The sequence below is a fragment of the Pteropus alecto genome, unplaced genomic scaffold (assembly GCF_000325575.1).
Source record: "Pteropus alecto unplaced genomic scaffold, ASM32557v1 scaffold78, whole genome shotgun sequence".
Classification (NCBI taxonomy): domain Eukaryota; kingdom Metazoa; phylum Chordata; class Mammalia; order Chiroptera; family Pteropodidae; genus Pteropus; species Pteropus alecto.
In genome coordinates, this window is record NW_006443124.1 from 14,536,910 (window position 1) to 14,560,351 (window position 23,442).

At 54.6% G+C, this 23,442-nt stretch overlaps 2 protein-coding genes across 2 annotated transcripts; one reads left to right on the plus strand and one right to left on the minus strand.

The window, feature by feature from the left end:
• Nucleotides 1–9,361: 9,361 nt before the first annotated feature.
• Nucleotides 9,362–21,405, plus strand: SLC34A1 (solute carrier family 34 member 1). Its single transcript, XM_006923203.2, has 13 exons — nucleotides 9,362–9,403; nucleotides 10,571–10,711; nucleotides 10,850–10,999; nucleotides 11,085–11,213; nucleotides 11,285–11,428; nucleotides 12,414–12,525; nucleotides 12,631–12,826; nucleotides 12,909–13,004; nucleotides 18,086–18,155; nucleotides 18,423–18,590; nucleotides 19,722–19,838; nucleotides 19,926–20,050; nucleotides 20,693–21,405. The coding sequence occupies exons 2-13, from the start codon at nucleotides 10,603–10,605 to the stop codon at nucleotides 21,194–21,196; spliced, it is 1,920 nt and encodes a 639-aa protein (XP_006923265.1). The 5' UTR covers nucleotides 9,362–9,403; nucleotides 10,571–10,602; the 3' UTR covers nucleotides 21,197–21,405.
• Nucleotides 21,406–22,988: 1,583 nt separating this feature from the next.
• On the minus strand, nucleotides 22,989–23,431 carry PFN3 (profilin 3). The gene has a single exon (XM_006923204.2). The coding sequence runs from the start codon at nucleotides 23,416–23,418 to the stop codon at nucleotides 23,005–23,007; it is 414 nt and encodes a 137-aa protein (XP_006923266.1). The 5' UTR covers nucleotides 23,419–23,431; the 3' UTR covers nucleotides 22,989–23,004.
• Between the last annotated feature and the right edge of the window lie 11 nt (nucleotides 23,432–23,442).

The following is a 23,442-nucleotide window of genomic DNA, read 5'->3' on the forward strand; positions in this document are numbered from 1 at the left end:
GGAGGGAAGGAGAGGCGGGGAAAGGGGAGGACCCCTCTGGGGAGCTGTGCCTCTGCCAGGTGTCATCGTGTTGCTCCTCAGTCTTATCTGAGCAGTGTCGGATCACTGCTTTCTGCTTCTTTTGGGGACTGAGTGTGTCTCTGCGAACATGGCTGCAGTCCATTGCATGGAAGACCTTGTAGGGGACATGTTCTAGGGAGCAAGGGATACCCCACACAGGGAGGGGCAGCAGGGAAGGTCTCCCAGAAGGAGAGCCCCAGCCTGCAGGCAGAGAAGCCAGACTCAGTCCTGGTGCTGCGTCAGAGGAAGCAAGGGGTCACAGGAGCTTGGAGAAGGTATCTGGGGACTGAGGGGCCCTCCTGACCCCCTCAAACAAGTTGAGCTCTCATCCCCGCTCCAGCTCTTTGCACTTGCTGTTGCTTCTGCCAGGAGCTCCCCCAACCACCCCCATCGTGTAACTGGCTCCTCATCCTTGAAATTCCTGGGAGAGACTGAGGTTTGCTGGCCCACCATGCCTTTCTCCAGAAGTCGAAGCCAAACCTTCCTGGGAGAGGGGTCTTCAGCCCTCTGCCCCATATTCCATGTTGCTCTGCTGGTTGACCTCATGCCTCAGGCCTGGCCAATCAGTTTGGTTCAGGGATGATCCTCTCACCCAATCAGAATCCCAGTCCTGGTCATTTTCTACCATCTCCCAGGGATTTGCAGATAGGACCAGTAGAGAGAGGACCTGTATGCAAACGATGGCAACACAGGACTAAGAGATGGAAGGAGATTCCGGACAAAAGTATCTAAACACCTAAATTGATGCGTGCCGGAAGTCAGCCACTCCTAGACTTCCTCATTAGGCAAGCCAATACGTTCTTCTGATATGCGTATACTTGTTACTCTTCATGGGGTTTCTAAGATCTGCAACCACAAAAGCCCTGCTTCATTGAAGAGCTTGGCTTAAACACCTGAGAGGAGTGTTCAGGATCACCTTGTGCTGTAATCTAAATGCGTGTGTCACCCCACATTCATATGTTCAAATCCCACCCCCCAGTGTGATGATGTTAGGAGGTGGGGCCAGGGGGAGATGATTAAGACAGGAAAGTAGAGTCCTCACAAATGGGATTAGTGCCATTGTAAGAGACCCCGGAGAGCTCCCTGACCCCTTCCACCATGTGAGGACATAGCAACGAGGCAGCCAGCTGTCTACAACCTGGAGGAGAGCTCTCACCAGCCCCCAACCATGCTGGCACCCTGATCTTGGACTTCCAGCCTCTAGAACTGTGAGAAATACATTTCTGTTGTTTATAAGCCACCCGGTCTCTGGCATTTTGTTGTAGCAGCCCAAACAAACTAAGACACCCTATGCGAAGTGCTCACCAACTTTGTTCTCTACCAGCCTATCCAGTTATTTTCCTTCACAGCATTCAGCCCACTCTGTAACAATTTTGATTACTTATTTATACTCATTTGCAGACAATATGATATATGTGCCCTGATGGTAGGGACCTCATCCCCCTTAGTCACTTCTCTATCCCCTTGGCCTAATGGGGCTGACAAATGATCTGCAGCCTCAGGTAGTCCCAGTGAAGGATGCAGGGACAGCAGGGAAGTGGGGGTCCCGAGCAGGGGACTACATAACACCAGGGTCACAGTCTAGCCAGAGATGGAGGGAGGGAGACAAGCCCATGTCATTTGTCTGATCAGCTGCAGAACCCCTTCACACTTGCTGAGCCTAGGGCTTCTCCCCGCAGGTGGAGACACCCTTCCAGGCCCCAGGATAGAGAGGTGGGGATACCATGTGAGAGATGAGATGTCTTCTCCAAGTTGGCAGATCCTGCAGACCGAGCCCACCCTTCTGCAGCCCCCTAGTGATGATTCCTGTCACTCTCAGGAACCAAGGACATTGCCCCATGAGAAAGGGGGTCATGGGTCACATGGAAATACCTCCCTAGAGATCAGCCCCTATAAGGGGACAATTCACATCTACCAATGTCCCCAAGTTAGGCATGTTCCATCCTTTACCTCATTTTTGTCCTCACAACAAAACAGCCTGGCGGGGATGAAACCACGGCTGCAGGAGGGGAAGTGGCCGGCCCAGGCTCTTGTAAGGAATCATCCCCAGAGCTTGACCAGCACTCAGAAGGTCTGCCTCAGGGACACACACCCCAGATGCTGTAAAAAATCCTTGATGGGAGCCAAGGACCTTTCAGGGAGTAGACATTAATATGGCTACTCTGGGGTGGGCGGGGGAAGTTTGGGAGTTGTTGCTAAAAATTAAAAACACACCTCATGTGACCCCAGCAGTGCCACTAGAGAGTCACTCACTCCCAGGCAGGAGGAGGTCCATCCCTGCAGGGTTGTCTATGACCTGAACACTGGCAAACAGCCAAACGTGGATGGTGATGAGAAGTCGGGTGACACAACACACGATGGTGTGTTCGTGTTCTCCAATGCCACACAGCAGAGAAGGAACTGGGTACGGTGTGTCCTGATGTGGAAAGTTCTCCAAAATGTGTTCAATTAAAAAAAAAAGCAGTGCAATGCAAATGGCATGAGACCTTTATACAAACCACAAACACGTAGGCACTTATAAGTATATAGGAAGGACAGAGAATGTTCTAGGATACATGCAAAACTGACAGGAGACAGGGAACAGACTAGGATTGGGGGCTGTGATCAAAGTAATTTTTGCTTTACTTTTTAAAACAGCTGCCAATTAAAAATAATCGTAACACAAAGAATTTCCCAAGGCCGCTTCTTTGTCACTGCCGGCCCGCCATCTCTTTCTACAAAAGTAGAACCCAGCTCTTCCTTTGGGTGCTTCAGCACAACACCCCGGAGGCCCATTTTAGCTGGCTGGGTGTGTTCCTCTACCACAACCCTCTCTGTGATCCTCTTCCAACAGGTCCCCTGCAGCAACCCTGGGCCGAGGGATACCCGATTCCCTCCTTCCAGTTTCTGTGCTCCCAGAATCCCTCGAGGCCCTGGGTCAGGGGCAAGGGGCTTCAGCTGGTCAATCCACGGGCAGTGTTTCAAAGCCATTGAAGAGAGCTGGATTCCTTGGTGATCAGGAAAGGTCACGGAGCTGCTTTCCCACACCCTACCAGGCGGGAAGCCTGGTGGGGAGTCCACCCAGCGTCCCAGGAAGGAAGGGAGAGAGCACACATTTGCTATCCACTCTGCAGCCTACAATACCCACCTCTTACAGAGGATGCAGGCTGAGCCAGCAGGTGTGACTTCCTCAAAGAAACCATGGGGCCCAAGCTTGTGTGGCTCTAAGCCTCTGAGAGAGAATCTCATCCCCCAACCCCACTTAATGGCCTTGGGGCTAGGGAAGAGGATGGGATGAGACAGGCATTGGGTGAGTGTAAGGCACACAGTGACCTCAGCTCTGGGCCAGGGTCGGGGCAGGCAGAGGCAGAGGCTGCTCAACTGGAGCCTGGCTAGAAGTGCTGATGCAGCTGCAGGCCATTGCTCCCTGGGCAGCCACCCCCACCCCCGTGGGTGAGCACAAGGTGCACCCCGCAGGGGGCCTGTCTTGGTGGTCAGGTGACTCTGACTTCTGGGGGATTAGAGGCTGGAATTCAGCTTCCACAGGGAAACCAAGACCCAGTGGGGAGGAAGATTCACAGGGTTACACTGACTCAGATGCAGCCCTGGCTGGATGCAGGCCCTTACCACTGCACAACCACCAGAGATACCAGTTCCTGTCCCTGTTAGTCCTGGGGGGATCCAAGAAGATCTGGGGACATTAACATGTGTATGTGTCCTGTGACTCCTTCAGAGTCTGGGTAAGGGGCGCTCTGTAGTAATCTCAGTTCCTGTCTCCAGAGAACTGGCTCAGGGGTAGAGCAGAGGCAGAAGCCAAGGGTAAGCACCGTGGAACCAGTGTCCCACCTCCAGACCAGCCCAAAGTGCCAGCTGCCAGGGTGAAGTCCTGGCCATCTAAGACAGGCGGGGAGGGTTAACCCCACTAGGCAAGGAGGCAACCATCTTCTTACCCCATTAGTGAGGTGCTGAAGGAACCCAGAACCAAGACTCCAAACCCAGAGCTTCGACCTGAGAATTTAGGGGCAGGGCCTAGAGCTCCCACTGCAGGCCACACCAGAGAGGACACTCCAGAAACTGGAGCCCAGGATCTGAAGACTAGGCCAGATCTCAGAGTTTCAGGTCTGAAACCTAGGAGCTGGAGCCTGGGACTACAGTCTGGGAGTGTGCTATCCACAGCTTCATGCTCAGGCCTGGTCCCCAGGGCCAGCATGAAGGACAGAGGGCTGGAGCAACATGAGGAAGGGAGTTGCAGGGGAAGAGGTGATTTCTGAGAAAAGCCTGAAGGAGCTTCAGCTCTTTTGGTCACAGACTTTGGCCTCGTCAGTCAATGAGTGACTGGCGCCTGGGCCACCAGAATTAATTATTACCCAGGGCACTCATCCCCCAAACAGAGACAGGACAATCTCAGGTCAGCCGCCCTGCCCTGCCCTGCCCCATAGGCTCTAATGTAGCCTTGAAAGGTGGGACTTGACTGGGACTTCTCAGGGCCCTGCTTGCTCTGTGCAGGGCAGCTCAGATTGAAGTCCAGCCTCTCCAAGAGAGGACAAAGTCAAGAAGGCCAGGGGAGGGATTGCTCTGATCCCCAAAGGGAAGTAGTGGATGGTCCCTACGATGTCACCCAGCTTACGGGTGAGAAGGGCTGCCTTGACCACAGATCAGAGAGGATGTGTGTCCATGTGTGCAGTGCACACTCCACTGTGTTTGTGTGCAACCGTGTTGGCCTGACTGCTGGGACAGATGCTCACTGCCATATTCCCAGTGCCCAGCACCGAGCTGACTCAGTGGGGCTTATATGTTGGTTGAATAAGTAAACACGTTGGTGAGAAGAGGCAGGAGTTCTCAAACTGTGCTGATGGGGAACCCTGCTGTGGGATTACTCTGCTCATTAGCCAGTTCTCCCCAAAATCCAGTTCCTGGACAGGTGGTCTAGAATGTTAGTTTTTCCTCCCTTGATTATCCCCAAACTTGAAGTCCTGTAGAAAATTCACCCTCAGAAAACTATGTATTTAAGGAGCAATGAATCTTGATGGAGAACTGAGGAAACAGCAGACTGCTCCCGCCTCCACGGCTTGCTCTGCTCCTGGATGCGCAAGCTTGTTCTTGGTGTCATTCTCTGTTCAGCAGCCATGCCGCCCCTGGGAAAATCGTTTGTGTTGCTGTGACAAAATTCAGTATCTGTCGGCCTGTCACCTTCACACTGGCGTGATATCTGCTGCCTCCTCCCCCAGCACTGGCCCAAGACACTGGCGTGATATCTGCTGCCTCCTCCCCCAGCACTGGCCCAAGACGCCTCTCTGAGTCACTAAATCAGCTCTGTTCTCAAATTACCTGCCATGTCAGCAGACCCAGCTGACCAGGCGTCTCTCCGAAACATGGCGACTCTAGCTTCTGGGGCATCTGCTCCTCTGTTCTTTATCCTGATCCTGGCTGCGGGATCTCAGTTTCCCTTGCTGGCCACTCTTCCTGTGCCCTCCTGGAAATGTGGGGGCCCCTCTGGGCTCAGCCCTGGGCCCCAGCTCTCCTCACTGTGCATACTCTCCCTGGGGGATGGCTTCACTGGGGAAGCCAAGTCACAATGGGCCCCCAGGCTGTGACAGATGCTGTCTTTATGCTGAGAGGCTAGCAAGGGCAGGTTTTAAAAGAGAGAGAGGTGATATGATGAGAAATGCATTTTGAAAGGCTAGCTGGCTGCTTTTTTGGAAACTGGATTAGGAGGAGCAAGGGCAGAGCAGGGAGAGCATTTGGGATGCTATTGCAATAACCAAGGTGAGAGATGGTGGCCTGGAGCTCCTAGAGAAGGAAAACCGGGAGAACTGGGTGATGGATTGGAGAGGAGGAGGTGGAGGAGGAGGACGTTTCAAAGACGTCTGCTCCACTTTCAGCGCCATGGACCACATGCTGCTTCCTGAGGTCGGGACATGCAGAAGGCCCCATGTGGGGTAAGGAGCACGTCGTGTGCTTCAGACCCGCAGATCCAACTGCTCATGCCACAGGCCCCGCAGACACTGTCGGCACAGACAGATCTTGGCATCTCCCCTCGGAGACTGTTCCTCCTCCTGGAAACCTTTTTTCAATGTGAGACACCGCCTACCACCCAGGCTCCAGGCCCAGCGTGCACGTGAGCAGACAGGGCAGGAGTCACCGTTCCGGGGGACAAACAAGAGTCTGTCATAGATGGGGAAGAGGCAGGCCATGAGCAGGAAGGGGATTGAAATGAGCAGAGGGGCTGAGAGGCCTAGGGCTGGAGTGTGACCATCTTCTCCTCTGCTCTCAGGAGTCCCGGAAGCAGCACTGGTCAGCTCCACATTTTGGGGCTTTTCCTAGGGCTATGGCAGCCCCACCTTATCCCCCGAGTTTGGGGGAATATATTGAATGCATAAGTCCATTGCAAAATGTCATTTTGCAATGATATTTCCTATGATGGATTTGATTGATAATTGCCTCCCCCACTAACCTCTGAGCTCCATGAGAGCAGAGAAAGGAGATGACAAAACCGTCAAAGATTATAATATTATTAAGAAGGAGAAGCACCCTCTTCACGAGGAGCACCAGGGTCTGAGTAGGGCAGGAGACTGGGGTGGGGGGACAGGGCCTGTGGTCTGGAGTCTCTACACCCTGCGTGGGGGTTGGGCGCTCCTGGGTGGGGGTGCTCCGGCTCAGACAGCCTCCGACCCATCCCTAGTATGACTTTAACAGGGCGTCTGAGCCCAAGGATGATCCCAACGCAAGAACTCAGTAACGATTGCATTTCTCGGGCTCGGCGATACCCATCCCGCCTATTCATGAACCGCAACCTTACCCAAATCATTCCCTCCAGATCAAAGAGGTTCCAGGACACCAGAGGGCTCCTACATAAATTAAGGTTCATGACAGAATGTGATGCAACCCTAAGGAACCGCATCTGTGCTGAGTGTGAAGACACAGGACAAGGCTTGTGATATAACGATAGATGATGCTATGACGGTGGATGAATAAAGAGCGAGATGCAGTGTTTCATAGACAATGAAATCCTAAGTGGGTTAAAAAGGCAGAGAGATCCCTCCTTAACTCCAAAGGCATAAAAGAAACGGAAAACTGTCATCTTCAGAAGCATTCAAGATCTTGCTTCCCAGTATGTTGTCAATTTGACTCAAATAAACTTATAAAAAATTTTTTAAAATCCGGACTGAAAGAAAAAGACAAAGGCACTATTGTAAATGTGACAGCGATGTTTCTGAGAAGTGGGGTTGTTTTTATTTCCCTTTTGCTGTGAATGGAGGTTTTTCTAGTAAGAACCAGTTGGCTGATTCCCTGCCTCAGTTTCGCAGAATCTTCCAGAACAAGCCATAAGACTATATGGCTTACTGTCCTAAGCAGGGCACTTTTCAGAGTGAAAGGGGATGCTGGGCCGACAGTCATACCAGGACTTAGCCAGGTAAACCAGGACTCACGGTCACTCTACCAAACCAATGCCAGCACCTCTGCCCCCACCCCTTTTTTCTCCCCCGTGGGTTCTGTGATTTAAACTGACACAGCCATGATGCGGTGAAGCTGGGATCCAAACCCAGTCTTGCTGTGTTCTCTGCTCTTAGCCATTTCAACAGCAAGTCCATTTTGGACACTGCCCCGTGGACAACGCCACGATGCTCTACATATTAAGCACTAACTAGTTAACCTTTATCACATTAAAGGGAAGACTACAGAAATGTCTGTCTTCCTTGATGGAGAAAGGCTGGGTCTGTGTCACCCTAAAATATGTTCAATGTCGAGTAGGACTGCAGCTCAGGGGACCCTGAGCAATCAGAGGGTAGCGGTGAGCCATGATGAGTTGTGGACCTGAAACAGCACTGAGAATCTAAAGGAGGTGGGGCTGTGTCCATGGCCAGGATGCTTCTGCCACCTTGGAGACAGTGAAAAGGGCCTGTGAGCTTGAAGAGAGCAAACACTGAGGGACCCTGTTCTAGGCACAAAGCCAGTGGGTCATTTATCTCATTGAATTCCATAACCTATGGAAAAGGCTGAGCTCATTGTTGTTTTATAGGTGAAGGGATCAGGACTCAGGCTGACTCAGGGACTGGACCGTTGCTTGGACCAGGAAAGAAGCTGACCTTGCCAATCTTGGCTCAGCATAGAGTAGGAACTCAACTAATGTGCTTAAAAATAGATGGCTAGACACATGGCTGGCTGGGCAGCTGGGTGGCTGGGTGGCTGGGTGGCTGGGTGGCTGGGTGGGTGTATGGATGGATGGTTGCATGCATGCATGCATGCATGGATGGACGGACGGGTGGGTGGATGAGTGGATAATGTTAGGCAGGTTAGTCAGACAATTGCCTAGCTAGATCTTGAATGGAACCCACCATTGCTGGATGTGATCAAACTATGATCCTTTAGTTTAAAAGAAGCTTCCTTTTCATCTCTCTGTGAATCTGGTCCCCAACTCAGACATCACAATCCCTGAAAAGGAAACAAGCCCTTGAAATTCTTCCTTAGACCCCTCCGGGTTTCATATCATCATCAGCTTCCCAATCCAGAAACCCAACTGTCATACATTTCCTCTCCCTCCCACTCTCCCCATCACCAATTCTACTGCATTCTCTCCATCTCTCCTGTTCTCACCTTGCTTCAGACCTCATTATCTCTCACCTGGACCATCTCATCAGCTTCTTAATTGGTCTCTCTGCTTCCAGACTTGCTCCCTGTGACGCACCCTACCCGCTTCCCTGCTCCCCACCACCAGAGGGACCATTCTAAAATGCAGACCGGCCCTTCTAGGTCTGGCCAAAGGCTTCACATTCTGTTAGACACATTCTGGATCTGTGGTCGGCATTGGAGACGCTCCAAGATCTCACACTACGCAGTCTCTCCTGGTTTGTCTCCTGTTACTTCCTCCATCACAAACTCTCTCTTCCCCAAACATCCACCATGACACACAGAACTATGGACACCCAGATGTACAGCAAGACCACAGGATGTTTGGATCACTCTCTGGGGAGTCTGGTCATGCCAAGAATGAGGGAAAGGGGCTGGACCCACGGCATCTCGTTGGGGACTCTGGGAACGAGATGCCTGAGTAGCTTCAGGGTCTCTGCCTGGGGGCTGGGGATGTAACTGTGTCCTCCCTGGGTCTGGGTGGTGTTTTGGGTTGACTGTGTCGGGGAGGGTAGAGCCTGACTACAGACTCCCCCTGCAGAGCTGAGGATTAGCAATTAACTAGAAGGAATCTTAGGGGTTAGGTTAATTGAGGAACAGAACAGACGGAGTGCAGCTAGGGTTCTAGGGACTTTGCCCTTGACCCAAGGATATAAAGAGAAGGGTCCCAGCTTCTCCTCAGATCCCTAGGACTTCCCTGAGCAACTGAGCAGGAGCCGAAACACAGAACCCCAAGGTGAGCCCAGGGCCCCCTGGTCCCAAACTCATCCCCAACTTTTAATAAGAAATGGCCCATCGCCCAGCCCCCTCACCTCTGTCCTAACTGTATCTCCTCTTCCTGCCCCCATAACATCTCAGTCCCAGCCCAGCCTGGCTCACTCCCCAAAGTAAAAAGGACTCATACTCTTCTAGGGCTGAGAATTCAACTTGGCAACCCTACCCCCACCACACAGCCAAGGACCCTTAGGACAATGTTGGGGGGGATTGCTGAAGCAGACTGGGGCACTCTCCCTTCAATAGACAAGAACTCCTGGGGCAGTTTGGCGGGGGAGAGCCTAAAACAAGCCTGGGCTTCCCCGACTTGGGGACAGGGTGGAGGCTCCTCTTTACCTAAACCCATTCTGCTCTGAGCCTCATTCATGGGAGATTGGTGGCAGGGTTTGTTTATTATTAGGGGTGGAGTTGGATGGAGGAAAAACTGCACTTGTGAGGGGAAACCCAGGAGCTTGGGGTCTGGGACAGTGCATGCCCAGCTGGTCCCATGATCGGGCAGGTGTCCAAGGCTGCTCTCCACTCTCCGAAGGAACAAAACTCCTCCTGTGAGGCCCAGCCCAACCCAAACCTACAGCCTCTGCTAGCGTGTTCCCTGGCCCCCTCCAGCCGCAGGGCATTCTAGGCTCCTCTCCACACACGTGCCTTTCTCCTTCCAGCAACTCCTGCTGACCGTTCCCCTCCAGTCCCCTCAGCTTGAGGCCCTCTTAGCCTCCCCCAGGAGCCCACCTCACCATAGGCATCCATATCTGTCACTAGAACACTTGTCCCCATTGCCATTTTCCATCTGTTTGAGAGATTATTTCATGGACATCTGTCTCCCCACTACAGTTTGAGCTTCCTGGGGGCAGTTGTGTCTGTATTTAGTCACCACTGTAGCCCAGCATCTATCTCAGTGCCTGGGATAGAGTAGATGCTTAATTAATCCTTGTCAAATGAATGAATGAATGCTTGAATCTGTGCTGACTCCCTGAGTGTGTGTCCCTGGGTGCGTGTGGGGGAATGTGTCCTTCTGTGGGTGTGTGTTTGGGATCATACACCATGAATGTTTGTGCCAGTGAGTATGTGAGTGTGGGTGTGGGTGTGTATGTTTGTGTGTGTGAGTTTCTGGGACATAGCAGTTGTCACTCAGTGTTGCCGCAGGTCCCACAGCGTGTGCCCAGGATGATGACCTATGGAGACAGGCTGGGGAGCCCTGCTGTCTCCCCAATCCCAGTCCGTGGGGGGCACATGATGCACGGGGCAGCCTTTGCCTATGTGCCCAGCCCTCAGGGTGAGTGTTCCTCCAGCCCCAGACCCTGCTTGCCCATGGTCACCCACAGCCGGGAGAGGCCTCCACCCTCCACCCACCTCTCCTAACCTCCCTGGGACCTGGGGCCTCTGGGAACCCCTGACCAGCGTCCCTCCCCAGTCCTGCACAGGATCCCAGGGACCTCCGCCTATGCATTCCCCAGCCTGGGCCCCATGGCCCTCGCCGAGCACAGCTGCCCCTTCGGGGAGGTTCTGGAGCGCCACGACCCCCGGCCTCCCAAGCTGGCCTTGGAGGAGGAGCAGAAGCCAGGTGCGCCTAGGTGGGGGGCGGCAGGGCATCAGTAGTCACTGCTGCAGCCCGCTGGCTGCTGTACTCATGGCTGTCCCATCTCCAGAGCCTGGGCTGGCCCAGAAGCTGCACCAGGCTGGCCTGACGCTCCTCAAGGTGCCCCTGATGCTGGCCTTCCTCTACCTCTTCGTCTGCTCCCTGGACGTGCTCAGCTCAGCCTTCCAGCTGGCCGGAGGTAGGTCTAGGAGAGGGAATTGAGGAAGGGTCCCTGAAGGGCCTCAGACAACGCAAGTTCATGCTTTCCAGGGAAGGTGGCTGGCGACATCTTCAAGGACAACGCCATCCTGTCCAACCCGGTGGCGGGGCTGGTGGTGGGCATCCTGGTGACAGTGCTGGTACAGAGCTCCAGCACCTCTACATCCATCATTGTCAGCATGGTCTCCTCTGGCTGTGAGTCGGCCCGCCGGGGTCAGGGAAAGTGTGGGGAGCTGGATGTGCCCAGTGGGGGCGGCATGGGAGGCCATGGCAGGACTGGGGGGCAGGGAACAGGAGTGGGGACGGGAGACTGAGGGCAAAGGGCAGAGCTCTGGTATCTCCCATTCTGTCCTCCAAGGCCTGGCCGGGAGTCTCAGCCTGGACAGATGCCCTGGGAGCTGGAAACGGGGCACGGCCCTAGGAAGGCTCACCTCCACACCTCCACATGGTTACTCACTCTATCAGTCAGAGAAACAGAACCATAGAAATAAAGAAACTGAACCTGCAAGGTTTATTGCAAGTAACTGGCCTACATGATTGTGAGGCTGGCTAGGCACACCCAAAGCTGGGGGGCAGGCCTTTGGGAAGGGCAGGTGGAACTCGTGGGCAGCAGCCCATACTGCAAGGCACAGGTGGAATTGCTTCGTCCCCAGGGAAGTCTCCGTGGTGCTCCGAAGGCCTTTTATCTCACTCGATGAGCCTCACCCAGATTACTGAGGTTGATCTCCTTTACTTAAGGTCAAACAATTGCAGAGGCGAATCACATTTGTAGAACACCCTCACAGCAACGTCTAAATTAGTGTTGGATTGAATAACTGGGTACCATAGCCTAGCCGAGCCGACACATGAAACTGACCATCAGTCTCATGTATACGTGTGCACACATTAGCATAGGTATGCATTTGCATGTAGAACACACACCCTCATATACACGTGTCCCTACACATGTTCACATACGTGCATGTGCAGTGCATGTGCATTGGTTCACGTGGGTGCACATACCAGTAAACACACAGCATGTGCCCATACGTACCTGTGACACAGAGGCTGGGCAGAATCGGCAGCATGGCAGGAGTGCCTGCTGGGGGCCGGGGCGTGGATAGTGGGTATGGCAGAAAGTGTGGGACCAGGAGCTGGGTGGCCTCCTCCCAGTTAGTTAAGAGGTCTCCTCTTCTCCCAGTGCTGGAGGTGAGCTCTGCCATCCCCATCATCATGGGTTCCAACATCGGGACCTCCGTCACCAACACCATTGTGGCCTTGATGCAGGCAGGGGACAGGACTGACTTCCGGCGGTGAGGGAGTAGAGTGGTGAGGGGCCTGTGCTTGTTGGGGGAGGGAGCCCCAGCGGGAACGCATCCAGGCTCTAGCCTGCTCTGCAACGCAGCCTCCCTGCCCAGGGCCTTCGCGGGGGCCACCGTGCATGACTGCTTTAACTGGCTGTCAGTTCTGGTCCTGCTGCCCCTGGAGGCTGCCACCGGGTACCTGCACCATGTCACTCAACTCGTGGTGGCCTGCTTCAACATACGAGGTGGCCGAGATGCCCCTGACCTGCTCAAGATCATCACGGAGCCCTTCACTAAGCTCATCATCCAGGTGGGGGCGAGGCTGGCATGGGATGGGGGCTGGGGAACAGTGAGGACCCCTCTCACTCCCCCTGCCCACGTCTTGCCCACAGTTGGACAAGTCCGTGATTACCAGCATTGCCACCGGTGATGAGTCCCTGAGGAACCACAGTCTCATACGGATCTGGTGCCACCCAGACCCCATGGAGGTAAGTCTTAGGTCTGGTCCCAGGTGAGAAAACTTCCTCTTCAGTCAGCTGACTGTCAGTGTTTAAAATGCTCCAGGTAGGCCGCAGAGATCATTAGTCTAGAGGGCAAATATGTGGTACTTCTACTGTGAGTCTGCACCTATGGCAGACAGTGCTAATTCCTCCCACTCTCACGCCAGCTTTAGCTCTAGCCCAGAGGTTCTCAATGTATGTACCAGCGGCACCTCTACTACCTGGGAACCTGTCAGAGGTGCAAAGTATTTGGCCCTTCCCTCCACCTACTAAATCGGAAGAAAGCCCAGCCGCTTTGTTTCAGTAAAAGCCTTCTCAGTCTGCTCCATGCTCAAGTGCAAGATCCACTAATCTGGCTCAACTCTCTGGTTTCACCGGTAGAGAAATGGGCTCTGAGAGGCGAGGAAACTGCTGGAGTTTGTACTGTCGTGTCAGGGCCCCAAGCACAGGTTTCGCTGTCCAAGGCTCTCTCTTCCTCACTGGGGTACCAACGGGTTAATGAGTCAGCCCTGCCATGTTTGGGGCCCCAAGTAATGTGGGGAGGGAGGCAGGGAGAGAATGTATAAGAACAAGCAGGCCACATGGAGAACTTACTGGAGACGCAACAGCTCGTTGTGCCAACATCGAGCTCCTTCCTGGAGACTCCCACAGGTGTGTGTCCCTTTATCCTTCTGCACTGTTTCTGCTGCTTCCTGGCTTCTACTGCCTGGAATAAAGATGTCTTTGGATGAGTTGGACGCTCACGGACCGGCCTTTACACCAGGGTAACAAGGAAGCAGGCAATTAGCACACTTTTTCACTCAGCCATAAATAGAAAAATGCTTCATCAAAGTCATAGTATCTGCAGTACTTGCCACCCCTTGATTATAAAATACAAGAAGTAACTAAGAACAATGTGTAAGGAAACCTAAAGCCCAGGCCTTTCCTCCTCATCATCTCCACTTGCTACTTGTTGTCACTGAGCCTTTTTCCCAGTGTGAACAGAGAACAGTCTTTCAACCTGCCCTGCGAGGTTCCCTCTCATCTGAGCAGCACACAGCTCCTGCTCAGCCCTGCTGAGTGTCAAAGCAGTTTGACATCAAAAAGCCCTCACAGGAAGCTTTTATGCTGACTTTGTGACCTCTCTAACAACTTCCACCTTCTCACGGGCTTGCGGGGCACTCCCCAAGTTCTTCACATCATCACAATCCTCTCACTTCATAGCAAAACCTGGAGGGGGAGAAATTGCACACTTTGATCTTCACAAAAAACAAACCACAGAAGGACACGGTGTTTCTCCTCGCTGCTCTGAAACCCGCTGCCCACCTGCATCCAGCAGGTCCCTCTGTAGCGCGCACCACCGAACACCCTCCCCTGATGGAATCCTCATGCAGTGCTGGTGAGGTGGACACGAGCATCCCATCTTCCACAAGAGGGACCTGAAGCTCAGCGACATGAACTAACCCGCCCAAGGTCACTAGGCTGTGACTGTCCTCACTGCTCCAGTTGCCACCCGCCTGAACACTGGTTTCTCATCCCAGCTGTCCCGGGAGACCCTTCCCTTAAGGATGAACAGTCTTGTCCACCTGGAGAGTAGCCATGGGCGGGATCTGAGCTCCCTGTTCTTACCCTCTCTGGGACAGTCTCTGGGAACGTGGCTCATGAAGCCATGTGCTCATTCTTGGGAGGTGACATGTGTTGGCAGCTCCTCCTGCACCAAAGACTTGAGTTTTGTTTTGGCCACGGAATCTCCTTGTGCTCCCTTCCAACTTGTCCCCATTGCCTCCAGTTTTCACCAAACTGGACCCAACGTCACTCAAAACAGTCTTCAGGGAATCATAGCACCATGGAGAGGATTGGGAGTCTGAGGTTGCCCAGATGGCGAAAGAAAAAACAGAGGCAGTTTTAATGGCACTCTGTGGGCCTGACACTGTCCTGGGAGTTACCTCGTTCTGTGGTCACGCTGTGGATTGTCAGCCATACCTGCCTGGTTTCACCAGCATCTTTTGAGGACTTGCAACCTGGGAAGCAGGGATTATTACATCCCATTTCACAGATGAGGAAACTAAGGCTGAGAGGGGCTTGCCCAAGTCCATGCGATTGAGGCAGGACGAAAATCCTGGTGGAATTTGGAGCTTGTGTTTCTGAATATCCAGCTCTCTGCCTCTTCTGGACACCATCTTGGTGTCCCACCATTTGTGTCCATTCCCATTCTGCTCATCATACCTGAGTGCCATCAGGCGACCATAGCCACCCAGAGACCCCCTCCAGGAAGGGTCGGTGCTACGCTAAGGCGTTCTCCTCTTCACCACCAGATGGCGCTACTGGCACAGCGCTCTCCATCTGCTTCTAGAGTCAAAGACCCTAGAGCTCCCCTTCCCCTGGAGGGGAGACTACTGCGCAGGCTCACATCCTAAGAGTTTCCCACCAGGGGAAGAATTCTCGGAGCCCAAGGTTTCTCTGTGAGCTGAATCATCTCGGTTAGTCCTCAAAGGTGCCTCCTTAATTTGAGGTGGCTCTGCAGGCATTTAAATCCCCACTCTCTCTTCCAAGATTCCTCATAACTAATCCCTAGGGGAGGCGAGTAGCCTTATGGACCTCATGCTGCAGAAGACATTGAGGCCCAGAGAGGTTATGTGTTTGATGCAGTGTCACGTAGCTGGAAGTGGCTCGTCAGAGATTTGAGCCCACAGCTGTCTGAGGCGCATTCATTCTGTTCTTCCCGCAGAGTTCACCACCTCCACCGTGTCCCCCTCCCACTCCTCTGCCCCACCCCCACCGTGCCCCCAGGCCCAGGAGGGATGGACACATCTGGGGGGTATGCCCCAGACCCTGGGCCAGCTAGCTCTTTGTCTAGGCTGGAGCTTCTACCTTCTCCCTCCTTCCCTTTGCAGTCTCTGGACGCCCCCACCAAGCTCAGCCAGGGCCATACAGCCCCAGGCAGAAAGGTCAAGCTCTGGCCCTTGCCCTGCTCCGGCATTGCCATCTCGGAGTGAGACTCCGAAGGCCCCATCATCCTCCACCCTCCCTCGAGAGAACTCTGGGCCCAGCACAGGGGTAGGTCAGTGGGGCACAGGCTGTTCAGGCAGCCACCCATTTTAGGGGGTCATCTGCCTCCTAGGGCTCCAGGCCGGGCCCCCTAGGAAGGTCCACCAAGCTCCTCCCCAACAGGGCCAAGACCCTCAAGCACATTGATCTGCAGGAGCCACTGATCCTGACCTAGGAAGTCAATCTCACACACACACACACGCGTGCGTGCACACACACACACACACACACACACACACACCCTTCCAATCTGTGATTCCGGATGGGCCCAGGGAGGGAAAGGTCTGTCCTTATTTGGAGGCATTATTTACTAAAGACTTGTCATAAGCTAATTCCTTTGGTGAGCATTTCACACATGTTTTCTCCTATAACCTTTTAACAGCTCTTTTAATGTCCTGCTTTAGAGAAAACAAGCTCAGGGAGGTGGCATGACATGCCTAAAGTAGTTGGTATATGACGCAGGATTTGAACTTGGATGTGCCTGACGGGAAAGACCTGCTTCTCTCCCTCACACCTGGCTCTGTCCCTCATACCTGGCTCTGTCCCTCACACCTGGCTCTGTCCCTCACCTGCATAGCAGTTACTACCACTGGGCCCACCGGCTTTTACAACTGGGCCCATCAGAGACTGTTTCCTCCTGGTTTCTCGGCCTGCAATTGGGGCAAGGCTTGTGAGTGTCCCAAGGCCAGCTGGGAACACAGTCCAGCATGTTGCCCCATTCAAGGGAACACATGCTACTAAAATAAACTCTTGATTTCAAGCCAGGGGCCATAAGCATGTCTTATCATACACTTTTTAAATGACCCAGTTTAGAATCGAACCTAAAGGAGCTGTAATGCCCAAGTGCCAGGACCCATCTGAGCCCCTATCCTCAGCTCTAGGGGAGGTCAGAGGAGTATGGAGGCAGAGCTCCTAGGAGAATGGAACTAGCACCCGTATCAGAACCCAGAAGAGGCAGAATGTGTTTGTGAGGACACGGGAGAGGTAGTGGCTCTTGCATTTTGCCAGAGCCGCTGGGAGTAAGTGCCTTCCATTCCCCGTCTGTGAGATGGCGGCTCCTCAGCCAAGCCCAGCCCACTTTCTCCTTCCACTGCTGGGATCTGGGGTAAAGGGAAGGCACTCCAGGTTGCATTTAAAAATATAACTCCTTAACCCAACGAGGCTACAAATTAGCGGTCTCTAGCCCAGATTGGTCTTCATTGAACTGTAAAAGTGGTCGCCAGCATTTACTGATTGAGAACACTTACAACATTTACCTAAAACTACAGAATCGTGGTTTCTCTTATAGGGTAAGGCCCTTTGGCCATCCTGGGTTCTATCCCTGGACAGTGATAGTGGCCCGATGCTGAGTAGCCGTTGTTCCCATAGGCCCAGCATGCTCCTTCTACCACCTCCACACTCAGCCTGAGCCCTTCACTTAGGCTCCCTGCCTGGCCCTGGGCCCTCTGAATTGGGAGGGCCTCCCCAGGACCCCCCTTCACTTCACAGATAGTAGGTGGAGGAGGGAAGAGATGTGGAGCCTGGACCCTCTGTCTACCAGTAGTCCCCTGGGCCCGACTCTCTCCAGATAAGGAATCGAACAAGAGGAAAATGAAACTTGGGCCAGGTGCCTCTGGGGAGAGGATGAGGCAAGAACATTGCAGAAGAGGGGCACTGAGAGGGACTGGTAATGAAAGACGGGGAAGTCTTTCGGGAGAAGAGAATCATGTTCAGCAGCATCCATGACAAGGGGAGGTGGGAGAAACAAGGACAAGAAGCCACCGGATCAGGAGGCCTCTGCGGACCCCAAGAAAGCCAGATGAGTGGACTAATAGGGCAGAATTTCAGAGGCCGACTGTGGCCGGTTTCTGTGTAGTAGGTATTTTCACCCCATCTCTTTAGCAGAGGATGCAGGCTCAGAGAGGGCAACAGACTGCCCAAGGGCACGTAGCCAGGACGCCCATCTCCATCCCCCCACCTCCTCATCTCCCCCTAATCTCCATCTGAGCCCTACACACAGGCTGCATTTTCCAAACTTCTTTGTCCTTCTTCTTTTAATCTAGGCTTCCACCCCCATGCCTAGGGCAGAGGTCAATACCAGCCAGACCCTCGGAAATGCCGCCATGGAGAAATGTGAGTGCCTGCAGCACGGGAGAGGTCTGGCCTGACAGGGGCAGAGCCTGGCATAAGTAGGACCTTGGCCCACTCTGTCACTGCTGCTACCAGCCCCAGGAAGGATGACTGACAACCAGCCCAGCTCCTGGGCTTGGGTCAGGCCTACTGTTGAGGTTTAAGGAGACTGAGGCGGGGCTTAGGCTCTGAGCCCAAAAGGGTGGCAGAGGTGGGGGGCTGGGAGCCGGTTGGGGATCAACTCTCAGCAGCCTGACACACCCCTAACAGGCAACCACATCTTCGTGGACACGGGGCTGCCAGACCTGGCTGTGGGGCTCATTCTGCTGGCTGGCTCCCTGGTGCTCCTGTGTACCTGCCTCATCCTCCTTGTCAAGATGCTCAACTCTCTGCTCAAGGGCCAGGTGGCCAAAGTCATTCAGAAGGTTATCAACACCGGTGAGCTCAAGCAGTGGGAGGGCGGGCCCCAGGGCTGGACCTTCCAGACCTCCCTTAGTCCTGCTACTGCCTCTCTGGATAAAGCCCTATCATCTCCGAGCCTCAGTTTCCCCATGTGAGCAAAGAAGAGTTTGGACTGGGAGATCTCTAGGCCCCTGAGGTGCTGACAGCTGGGTATCTGTGGCTGCCTCTGGCTGTGGTCCCATTCCATCAGGTGGCTCTAAAGAGATTCTCAGAGGCCACTGTTTGATTCAATCAACAAATAGTCATCAAGCCCCAATAGGGCACCAAGCATGGTGTAGTACCTGCTGGGGATGCAGAGGTGAGGCACATAGAGATGAATCCTGCCCTCGGGCGGGGGGGCACATTTAGAGAAAAAGGTAACTAACTGCCAAGAAGAAAGCAAAAATGGCAACAAAACAGAGTACAGAAGAGGCTGCTTTCAAAGGCCAGTCAGCAGCCTCTGTGTGGTGGTGACACTTGAGCGGAGACCTAAATGAGGAGTCAAGATGTGGCTGATGTGCCTTCCCGGTGGAGGGAACAGCAAGTGCAAAGGCTCAGAGGCAGGAACCAGGTGGGCAGGTTTGTAGTGGGAGATCAGCGAGGGAGTCTGAGAGAGGCAGGGCAGAGCAGATCACAGGGCCAGAGGATGGCTGAGAGCCTGGACCTCGTTCAGGATAATGGGTGCACTTAGGGATTGGGGGCAGGGGAGTGACACCATCTGTTTTTTGTTTTAAGCTTTTTTTCTGAGCTTTTTCAGTATACTGTCTGGCACAAGCGGAGGCTGTACAACGACGCTGGAAGGGGGCTCAGAGTGGGGAGAAACAAAGTCTGCCGAGGGCTGGGTCAGGGAGGGTTTTCCAGCAGCAGTGATATCTGCTCTGAGCCCTGAGAATGAATGTTTAGGAGTGGGAAGGCTGTCCGGGCAGAGGGAACAGCCCAGACAAAAGCATGATGGAGCCAGACTGAGGAGCGTCTTTAATTCAAGACCAGTAGAAGCCACTGCAGTTGAGCAGGGGACTGAGAAGGTCCCACTTGGAAGCTGGCATCCAAGACCTCCTTCACAAGGAAGGTCCCTGCTGCCCTCCCAACGCGACCCCACTGACCTTACTGGGATGGGTTTCCTCGCAGACTTCCCAGCCCCTTTCACCTGGGCCACAGGCTACTTTGCCATGGTGGTGGGTGCCGGCATGACCTTCATTGTTCAGAGTAGTTCTGTGTTCACCTCAGCCATCACTCCACTCATCGGTGAGTGCCCATGCTACGGGGAGGGGAGCTGGTAGGGAACGAGCTGAGGGGGGAGCCAGGGAGACCACTCCTCCCCTGTGCCACCAGGCTTGGGTGTGATCAGCATCGAACGCGCCTATCCCCTCACTCTGGGCTCCAACATCGGCACCACCACCACGGCCATCCTGGCTGCACTGGCCAGCCCGCGGGAGAAGCTGTCCAGCGCCTTCCAGGTGCGACTTGGAGAGTAACCCTGCCAGAGGTGGGACTGGCTGGCATGGGGGCGTGGGCTGCCCCAGGGTGGGACAGTGTAACAAATCATTTTAACTGCCTACCTAGGGGCCACCCACTGTGCCAGGCTCTCTGGCAACCATATGGCAATGTAGAGCTGGCCCCACCTTCAGGACCTTGGCATCTACCGGGGAGACACAACTCAGAATCACACCAATAAACAGCGAGGCTGTGCACTCTTAGGAAAGGGTGCTATAAGAGGGGCCTGGCCCAGTCTGGGGGATCAAGGATGAGTAGGGGGACACATGGCAGAGGGGTTGCTGTTCTAGGGGGCAAAGGAATAATGACAAGCCAGGAGCTGGGGCCAGGGTGCAGATCCAACAGGAGGCCTCCAGAAACTAACAAGGATTTGGGCAGCATCTGCTGGGGAATTCCTGGGTCCATGAGGGGGACACAGACAGCTCAGGGCAGGAGTTATTTGCCAACTGGCTCAGAAGTGTTTCAATATTTTACTGGAGGCACAACAGCCCTAAGTGGTGACCTTCCTGCTGCCCATACCAGGCAGCCCCTATTATCCATTCCTGCCGGCCTGATTCAGGAGATGGCTGGAGCCCACCTTGGCCCCTCCACTGTCTCCCCTGCAGATCGCCCTCTGCCACTTCTTCTTCAACATCTCGGGCATCCTGCTTTGGTACCCAGTGCCCTGCCTGCGCCTGCCCATCCGCATGGCCAAGGCGCTGGGCAAATGCACCGCCAAGTACCGCTGGTTTGCTGTCCTCTACCTCCTGCTGTGCTTCCTGCTGCTGCCCTCACTGGTGTTCGGTATCTCCATGGCAGGCTGGCAGGCCATGGTAGGTGTGGGAGCACCCTTTGGGGCCCTGCTGGCCTTCGTGGTGCTCATCAGCATCCTGCAGAGTCGCAGCCCCCGGCATCTGCCCAAGTGGCTGCAGACATGGGACTTCCTGCCCCACTGGATGCACTCCCTGCAGCCCCTGGACCACCTCATCACCCGCGCCACCCTGTGCTGTGCCAGGCCTGAGCCCCGCTCACCTCCACTGCCCGCCAGGGTCTTCCTGGAGGAGCTGCCCCCTGCCACACCCTCCCCCCGCCTAGCCCTGCCTGCTCGCCACAGTGCCACCCACCTCTAGGCTTCGGCCCAGACTGCCACTTGGGGTGGAGAAAGGCCTGTGCCTGGTCCCTGGGGTGGAAGGGTGGAGGGGTGCCTGTGTACTCTGGGCATGGGCCTGTCATTGTGCTGGTCCTCAGAGGTCTGGGCTGTGTGGCCAAGAGTTGGTGTATGAGCCTGTGTGTCAGCCTAAATATATGTATATGATGGTACACCTGTGGGGGCTCTGTGCGGGCTGGGTAGAATTTCCTGTCCTTTACACATGTCTTTGGAGGCCTATGCTTGTGTCCTTGTATCCACACAACTTCGGCTGGGCTGGGTGGGAGTAAGGGTGGGTCTGAGTATGTAACTTGCAGCTGTTTGCTCATGTATAGATATGATGTCTGAGTCACTGGCTGAATTCTCATCCCTTCCCTGCCACCTTCCCTCTTCCATAACACCATCTTCCTCATCCTCGCCCTGCTTTCTGCATCACCACTACAACCCCCTTTCCTAACACCGATTTAAAAAAAAGTTAAGCTCATCATGCATTTGGAAGTCGTTTGTACTTGTCTAGGGGGGAAGGAGAGACCAGGGTTTGGGGTTCAGAAGCATTCTCTCCCCCTGCCAAAGACAGCCCACTGTGCCCTGAAAGAGCCAGCCTGCAAGCTCACCACAACAATCCACCTGGCCCTGCCTTAATGAGTCCAATCCACAGTTCAGACTCCCAGGAAGCCCTGTCCCCAGGGCCTGGGGCCACCCCCAAGGCAAGTGTCAGGAGGACTCTCTGCACCTCCACCCCCAGCCCACCAGGCTGACTGCCTACAGTCTCCTCTTGCTTCCCTGACTCCCTCCCTCCTTTCTGGGACAAGATCGGTTCTCTAAAAATTAAGCGACAGGTAAGGGCTTGTCAGGGCCCCTGGAGATGGGGACCAGTAGGGTAGAGATGGGCAAGAGAGGCCATGCCCTGTGTCCCAACACACAGGGGGTGGGGACCAGCCACCCTTCCTCCAACCTTTGTCCTCTATCTTTGGCAATAAATCAGGCCTTGTTTAAACCTACTTGAGTTTTCAATTCCTCTTCCTCTATGGCCTCCCACCACCCCAGGCGAGGCCTGCAGAGGGAGGGACAAGGGGTGGGAGGTACCAAAGTTTCACCCTCCAGTCCAGGGACATCTCTGGAGACTTTGGACCTCAAGGGGGCAGGAAGGCTGTAGGGCCCAGACCCAGTAGTGATGGTCTTGGACACTCCCCCACCCCACCCCCTTTGAGGTATGTGGGAGAGACATAAGGGGCTGAAAGCCCCAGGGCTGCTCACCCAGCTACCAGCCCTACACTGGTAGCTGGGGGAGCTACCTACTCACAATCCTTGTTAGTGCTTCCTCCTGCCAAATGGAGGAGTTGAGAAGTATACTGACCTCCAGCCTGGGGAGGGTTGTGGGAGGGTGGGGAGAGGACTCCCTTTACTGTTTGTCCTGCCCAGATGTGAGGAAAGTCTTGTGGGAAAGGATGCTCAGGATTGAGCTAGAAAGTTTGAGATACTCCCTGGGACTTGCTCAACTGCTGTGTCCCAAGGACACAGGGAAGGCACCAAGGACGCCAAACTCCGGCCTGGAGAATCAGGTCAGAGGCCCCTGCAGGGCACCCATGGGAGGGCAGTGTTTGAAACACAGGAGGCTGGGAAGCCTCTAGACTCAGGATCCAATCCCCACCAGGTAACCCTCCTGCAAGGATCTTCCAGGAAATGGTGTCCTCGTCAGCACCTCCCCCTCTCTCCACCACGCCATGGAAGGATGAGTCTGCCAGCCAAGGTCTGACTTTATTTTGGCTCCTCTGCCGCCTGGCAGTCCTGCTAGGTGCCCTGAGTGCGCAGCCCGCGGATCAGCTCGTGCACCGTCTTGTTGAGGATGCCCCCGTGCACGCCCCGTCGGCCCATGAGCACGAGGAGTGCGCGCGGCGTGTGGCCCACGCAGACGGCGCGCCCATCCAACCCCTTGGTGCGCGCATCCAGCACTCCGTCGCCTTCAGCCAGCAGGTGGTCTCGGATGACGCAGCAGCGGCGGCCTGCTACGCTTAGGCCCGCCTGCAGGAAGGTGCATCGGTCCATTCCCGTGAGCACACCCACCTCCTGCGGTGAGATGGCCGCCAGCAGGCCCCCGGGCCGCGACGCCCACACGCAGCGATTGTCCGAGTGGCCCACAATCGCCACGTCGTCGATACGCTGATCCCGCAGCACAGCACTGATGTAGCCTTTCCACTCACTCATTCCGGCTCAGAGTATGCCCCTCAC